The sequence below is a fragment of the Penaeus japonicus genome, unplaced genomic scaffold (assembly GCF_977035675.1).
Source record: "Penaeus japonicus unplaced genomic scaffold, GWHDUDI00000001_assembly GWHDUDI00000022, whole genome shotgun sequence".
Classification (NCBI taxonomy): Eukaryota; Metazoa; Arthropoda; class Malacostraca; order Decapoda; family Penaeidae; genus Penaeus; species Penaeus japonicus.
Genome location: NW_028234424.1, coordinates 316,102 through 323,601, shown reverse-complemented (window position 1 = coordinate 323,601; position 7,500 = coordinate 316,102). Strand labels below are relative to the sequence as shown.

Genomic DNA, 7,500 nt, shown 5'->3' with positions numbered 1-7,500 from the left:
AGACCTAGTTGACACACAACTGACCAAGCAAGGGAATCGTACGTACTTATATTGTGAGCCAAGTGACGTCACTCCTCTACTATGTGTTACATCCGGAAGAAAGCAGTGCGCTTGTCGCCCTTCAGATTTTTTGCTGTGTTCTGCCCACCCCCTCACCCTCTACCCTCCTTCCTCTTAGTCTCCCCGCCCCTTTCCTTCTTTCCCCACCCACATCCTTCCCTCTCCCCTATCTCCATCTCTCTCTCTCTCTCTCTCATCCTCATCCCTGTCTTTCCATCACCCAACACACGTCCCCTATTACTTCCCAACACCTTTGTCATACCAGCTGGAAGTTAATAGTTCTTCGTCCTTCTGAATGCCACGGTCGAGGTGGTTTTCATCGCAAGCCTTCGTCATGATTTATGGCTTTTCTCCTTCATGAATGTTGGAATACATAATGTGTATTACTGTCAACTGAGATGCTAACCTTCAACGCTGCCGGAATCTTAGACATCCCTGTTACTGTACAGTATTTCAGTCTAGTTCTTTAAATAAGTGTATATGTGCGCCTGTTTGTATGTTTATGCGTGTTATATTGCGTTGATATGCATACACACACATGAATATATATAAATATATATATATATATATATATATATATATATATATATATATATATATATATACATATATACATGTATATATATATATATATATATATATATATATATATGTATGTATATATATATAATATATATATATACATATATATATATATATATATATATATATATATATATATATATATATATATTATATAAACATATGTGTGTGTATACGCGTTTTTGTATATTTAGATGTAAATATTAATACAGATATGTAGATATGTATTACATATGCGTTTATGTATATATAGGCCCATATGTATATTTGTATATATATATATATATATATATATATATATATATATATATATATATATATATATATATATATATATATATATATATATATATATATATATTATACATGTATATATACAAATAAATGCCAACATTTATATAGAAAAACACATATTATAAATGTTCTGAATTATACATCATATGTTTTTTCTTATTCACAACACAAACAGAATTATACAGAAACACCCACACATATTTGTGTTTGTGTACGTGTGTATGTATATAAACATATATATGTGTGTGTGTGTATTTGTATGTCTATCTACCGTTGTCTACACACACACACTAGCAGACACGCACACACACAAATATATATGTGTGTGTCTGTGTGTATACATATATATATATACCAATCTGGTATATATCAGAATATAAAAACATAACCCTTATGCTAAAGAAATATTATCAGTCTCTCCAATCATGTTTTATTTTACCTTCAAATCTTGCTCATCCCTCCCCCTTTCTTTCTCTTTTTCTTCTCTCTCTCTCTCGTTTTCTTTGTCTCTTTTTCTTACTCCCTTCTCTCTTTCTCTCCCTCTCTCTCTCTCTTTCTCTTACTCCCTTTTCTCTCTCCCTCTCTCTTTCTCTTTCTCTTACTCCCTTCTCTCTCTCTTTCTCTCTTTCTCTCTCTTATTCTTTTCTCTCTCTCTCTTTCTCTTTCTCTCTTTCTCTCTCTCTCCTCTTTCTCCCTTTCTTTTCTCCTTTCTCCTCTCTAAGTAACGATATATCTTTCAACATCTCTATCTCTTTCTGTATCAGATAACTTGAAATGTTTCTCTTTTTTCTTTCTTTCTTTCCTTTATATTACGCACAAAGACATAGATCACAATTATATTTTTAAAAATACACTTACTATATGTGACTAATTTATTTATCAATGATCATTTTCAGTGTTCAGATATATATAATGGGAATATGTAAGTGTACATACGTATATACGTGCGTGATTGGGTGTATACAGTAAAAACATATTGGATTTCTGGATTTTATAAAACTTAAATACTGTTTAAGAAGGAAAAAACCTCACCCATTCTCTGAAATACAAGAGACATTATTTCTTTTCGATTCTTTGAGATTAAACATCTGTCTGTGGTAAAACAGAAATGCATATAGTTGGTTCATCTTTTAATGTAATAAATGTCTATAAATAAATAGATACATTCTGATCAGCCGTCTTCGTCAATCAATTCTTACTGAGGGAATCCGTAGGAGCGCCTGGGTGCGGCATACTGGGGTCGTGGTGGGCTGTACACGGGAGTCTCAACGGACTCGTGTGACTCGGGGGCGGAGTACACGGGTCTGGGGGCGGCGTATTCGCGAGACTCCACCGAGTCATAGCGAGCCTCGCCCTCGTAGGTCACGTCGGCAACGTAGCCGTTGTCGCCATCCACGTAGTAGGTCACCTTCTGCAGGCGGCCGTCGGGGAGCTGCACGTAGTACGATCCCTCAGTGTTGTCACCATCGCGGGACTCCTGGTGGCCGAAGTCGTTACCGGAATACTCGTCCTTCACAGCCCAGTTGAAGTCGTACTTGGCATCATCATACTCCACTGAGCCCTCGAAAGATCCCTAGGAAATACATTTCTCATTCAGTTAACAGCTAATGTAAATGCTACGTTGATACGGAAATTTGTTTAACATGATTGACAATTATTCACTGAAATTCTTCGAAGTATTGAAGCCTTTGAATGTATACAAACAAGGTATATCATGGTTTCCTTGTGCCCAACACTCACCTGTGGGGCGTTATAGGAATAGGTTGGTAGCTTATCTGCAGCAGCCACAGCCACCACACCGAGCAAGAAGAGGACCTGCAACCACATTATGTTCTAGTAAAACAAGCATCATTACAGTCGGGAATAGTAACATGACTGTCTTGCATTACAAATCACTTAAACTAAATTACCACACACCTTAGTGTTCATTCTGGAGATCTAGTCGAGACACAACTGACCAAGCAAGGGAATCGTACGTACTTATATTGTGAGCCAAGTGACGTCACTCTTCTACTATCTGTTAAATCCGGAAGAAAACAGTGCGCTTGTCGCCCTTCAGATTTTTTGTTGTGTTCTGCCCACCCCCTCACCCTCCACCCTCCTTCCTCCTAGTCTCCCCGCCCCTTTCCTTCTCTCCCCACCCTCATCCCTGTCTCTCCCACACCTAACTCACGTCCAATATTACTTCAACACCTTGGTCATACCAGCTGGAAGTCCCTAGCTTTTCGCCCTTCTGAATGCCATGGTCAAGGTGGTTTTCATCGCAAGACTTTGTCATGATTTATGGCTTTTCTGTCTCATGGATTCTGGGAACCATTACTCCTGTTTACGTATGATAGTGGCATATTTTAGCCAATTGAAATTGATTCTGACTGCAATCTAAGTTATCAATCATATTTCATCCTTTATTTTCATTCCATCCACTATGCTCTGTTTCTGTACAGCTATTCAGTTAATTTCACTGAATAAGTGAATATGTGCGACTTTTAAGTGTGTGTGCTTGTGGTTTTGCGCTCATATGCATACACATACAATACATGTGTGTATATATATGTGTAAATGTGTATATGTATATATTCATATATGTGTGTGTTTGTCTTGACAGATAGATACAAATATAGATATTGATATACAGATATGTATTATATAGTATACTAATATGTATATATATATGTATAAAAATACATGTATATATCTACGTGTGTATACCATGCATGTGTGTAGACATATATATATACATATATATATATATATATATATATATATATATATATATATATATATATGTATATATATATATATATATATATATATATGTGTGTGTGTGTGTGTGTGTGTGTGTGTGTGTGTGTGCGTGTGTGTGTGATTATATATATATATATATATATATATATATATATATATATATATATATTATATATATATATGTATGTGTGTGTCTGTGTCTATGCGTGTGTGTATATAAACACACACATTTGCATTTTCTTTCCATGTACATTATATATTGGAAATTTGTTTTATGAGACATGCTTGCTATATACATGTGTGTATATACATACAAATATGTATACTAACATATATATGTTTGAATATAATTTTCATTAGTTTATACAAATAAATAATCATTATACTAACGAAATCATATTATCAGTCGCTTCAATCGTCTTTAAATATTTCTACCTTCAAATTATGCTCATATCCCCCCTCCCCTTCCTTTTTCTTTTTCTTTATTTTTTCACTCTCTTCCTCTCTTTCATTTTTTATCTTTCTCTCTCCTTCTATTTATCCATCTATTTGTCTCCTCTCCATCTTTCTTTTCAAAATAGTTGAAATTCTTCTTACACAAAACAGCATGTAATACTTCATAAGAATGTATACGGTATAGGAGTAATTTATCATCTATTTATCCATTAATGGGCATTTTCAGCATTCAGAATTATATAAGGGAATATGGATTTGTGTACGTAAGTATATATGTATATGCGTCTGTAGTGTGCCAAACCAGGCGAAATTATGGAATTGTCGTAAATAAACTGAGCTACGCTATGAAAAATTAAAATTCCCATTCCATGAAATTCAAGAGAGATGTTATTTCTTCTTTCTCGATATCCTTGAGATTAACTTTATATACGTACAGAAATTTCGGTCGGTGATAAAATAGAAATACATGTAGTTTGTTGAACTTTTAATGTAATAAGATCCATAAATAAATAGATACATTCTGATCAGCCGTCTTCGTCAATCAATTCTTACTGAGGAAAACCGTAGGAGCGCCTGGGTGCGGCATACTGGGGTCGTGGTGGGCTGTACACAGGAGCCTCAACGGACTCGTGTGACTCGGGGGCGGAGTACACGGGTCTGGGGGCGGAGTACACGGGTCTGGGGGCGGCGTATTCGCGAGACTCCACCGAGTCATAGCGAGCCTCGCCCTCGTAGGTCACGTCGGCAACGTAGCCGTTGTCGCCATCCACGTAGTAGGTCACCTTCTGCAGGCGGCCGTCGGGGAGCTGCACGTAGTACGATCCCTCAGTGTTGTCACCATCGCGGGACTCCTGCTGGCCGAAGTCGTTACCGGAATACTCGTCCTTCACAGCCCAGTTGAAGTCGTACTTGGCATCATCATACTCCACGGAGTCCTCGAAAGATCCCTAGAAAATACATATCCCATTCACTCAATTACGGATATGAATACTACACTCATGCAGAGATTTGTATAGCAGCATGATTGAAAACAAGTAGTCGTTGAAACTCTTCAACGCAAATAAGCATTAGTGAAGTATACTGACAATATATATCACTTGTGTCTAACACTCACCTGTGGGGCGTTATAGGAGTAGGTTGGTAGCTTATCTGCAGCAGCCACAGCCACCACACCGAGCAACAAGAGGACCTGCAACCACATCATAATATAGTAAAACAAGCCTCGATACAGTCGGGAATAATTCTATAACTGTCTTGTGATACACACCACTCTTAGCATAAATTACCACGCACCTTAGCGTTCATTCTGGAGATCTAGTTGACACAGAACTGACCAAGCAAGGGAATTGTGTGTACTTATATTGTGAGCCAAGTGACGTCACTCTTCTACTATTTGTTACATCCGGAAGAAAGCAGTGCGCTTGTCGCCCTTCAGATTTTTTGCTGTGTTCTGCCCACCCCCTCACCCCGTACCCTCCTTCCTCTTAGTCTCCCCGCCCCTTTCCTTCTCTTCCCACCCATTTCCCTGCCTCTCCCCCACCTCCATCTCTCTCTCTCTCTCATCCCCATCCCTGTCTTCCCATCACCCAACACACGTCCCCTATTACTTCACAACACCTTGGTCATACCAGCTGGAAGTTAATAGTTCTTCGTCCTTCTGAATGCCACGGTCGAGGTGGTTTTCATCGCAAGCCTTCGTCATGATTTTTGGCTTTTCTCCTTCATGAATGTTGGAATACATTATGTGTATTACTGCCAACTGAGATGCTCACATTCAACCCTGCCGGAATCTTAGACATCTTTTTTACCAAGCTCATTATTTGTTATTCCAACCACTATTCCTTGTTATTGTAAAGCATTTCAGTCTACTTTAAATAAGTGTACATGTGCGCCTGTTTGTATGTGTGTGTGGTATGTCGCTCATATGCATACACACACGAACATATATTTCTTTTTATATTTATATATAAACATATATGTGTGTGTGTGTACACGTGTTATTGTATATTTAGATATAAATTTATGTATACGTAGGCACATACGTCTATTTGTAAATATATATATCATATATGTATATATACAAATAAACGCCTACATTTATATAGAAAAACACATATTAAAATGTTATGAATTGTACATTTTTTTTTTTTTTTTTTATGATTATGCAGAATTATGCAGAAACACCCACACATATTTGTGTATGTTTACGTGTGCATGTGTATATATATGTGTGTGTATTTATGTATTTGTATGTCTATCTACCTTTATCTACACACACACAATATATATATATATATATATATATATATATATATATGTATGTATGTATATTATATATATATACATATATATATATATATATATATATATATATATATATATATATATATACAGTATATACATATATATGTATGTATGTATGTGTGTGTGTGTGTGTACATATATATATACCTATCTGGTATATATCAGAATATATAAATACATAACATTTATGCTAAAGAAATATTCTCCAATCATATTTTATTCTACCATCAAATCTTGCTCATCCCTCCCCCTTTCTTTCTCTCTTTCTTCTCTCTCTCTCTCTCGTTTTCTTTGTCTCTCATTTTCTTACTCCCTTCTCTCTCTCTCTTTCTCTTACTCCCTTTTCTCTTTCCCTCTCTCTTTCTCTTTCTCTTACTCCCTTCTATCTCTCCCTCTCTCTCTTTTTCTTACTCCCTTCTTTCTCGCTCTCTTTCTCTCTCTCTTACTCCTTTCTCTCTCTCTTTCTCTCCCTCTCTCTCTCTTCTTTCTCTCTTTCTTTTCTCCTTTCTCCTCTCTAAGTATCGATCTATTTTCCACCTCTCTATCTCTTTCTGTTTCAGATTACTTGAAATATCTTTTTTTTTCCTTTTTATTGCACACAAAAACATATATCACATTTATATTAGAAAAAAATACATGTACTTTATGTGACTAATTTATTCATTAATGATCATTTTCATTGTTCACATATATTTAATGGGAATATGTAAGTGTGCATACGTATATACGTGCGTGATTGGGTGTATACAGTAAAAAAAAAAAAAAAAAAAAAAAAAAAAAAAAAAAATATTGTATTTCTCTTTTAGATAAACTTCAATATTGTAAAAAAAAAAAAATCTCACCCATTCTCTGAAATTCAAGAGAAATTACTTTTTTTCCATTCTTTGAGATGAAATATCGATCTCTGGTAAATCAGAAAAGCATATAGTTGGTTGAGCTTTTAATGTAACAAATGTCTATAAATAAATAGATACATTCTGATCAGCGGTCTTCGTCTATCAATTCTTACTGAGGGAATCCGTAGGAACGCCTGGGTGCGGCATACTGGGGTCGTGGTGG

General features: G+C 35.9%; 3 protein-coding genes across 4 annotated transcripts in view; all 3 read right to left on the bottom strand.

Moving 5' to 3' along the window:
• Positions 1-2,059: 2,059 nt before the first annotated feature.
• LOC147469237 (cuticle protein 7-like) lies at positions 2,060-2,778 on the bottom strand. The gene is made up of 2 exons (XM_086549279.1): positions 2,677-2,778; positions 2,060-2,509 (listed from the first exon to the last, which is right to left on the bottom strand). The coding sequence occupies exons 1-2, from the start codon at positions 2,761-2,763 to the stop codon at positions 2,132-2,134; spliced, it is 465 nt and encodes a 154-aa protein (XP_086405405.1). The 5' UTR covers positions 2,764-2,778; the 3' UTR covers positions 2,060-2,131.
• Positions 2,779-4,627: 1,849 nt separating this feature from the next.
• LOC122255574 (uncharacterized) lies at positions 4,628-5,338 on the bottom strand. The gene is made up of 2 exons (XM_043019751.2): positions 5,252-5,338; positions 4,628-5,084 (listed from the first exon to the last, which is right to left on the bottom strand). The coding sequence occupies exons 1-2, from the start codon at positions 5,336-5,338 to the stop codon at positions 4,686-4,688; spliced, it is 486 nt and encodes a 161-aa protein (XP_042875685.2). The 3' UTR covers positions 4,628-4,685.
• Positions 5,339-7,368: 2,030 nt separating this feature from the next.
• Positions 7,369-7,500, bottom strand: part of LOC122255579 (cuticle protein 7-like) — a 3,964-nt gene continuing 3,832 nt past the window's right edge. For both annotated transcript variants that reach the window (XM_086549277.1, XM_086549278.1), the window contains one exon: positions 7,369-7,500. This exon is cut by the window's right edge and continues 345 nt beyond it. In XM_086549277.1, the coding sequence (XP_086405403.1) occupies positions 7,447-7,500 (54 nt within the window). In that variant the 3' untranslated portion in view covers positions 7,369-7,446.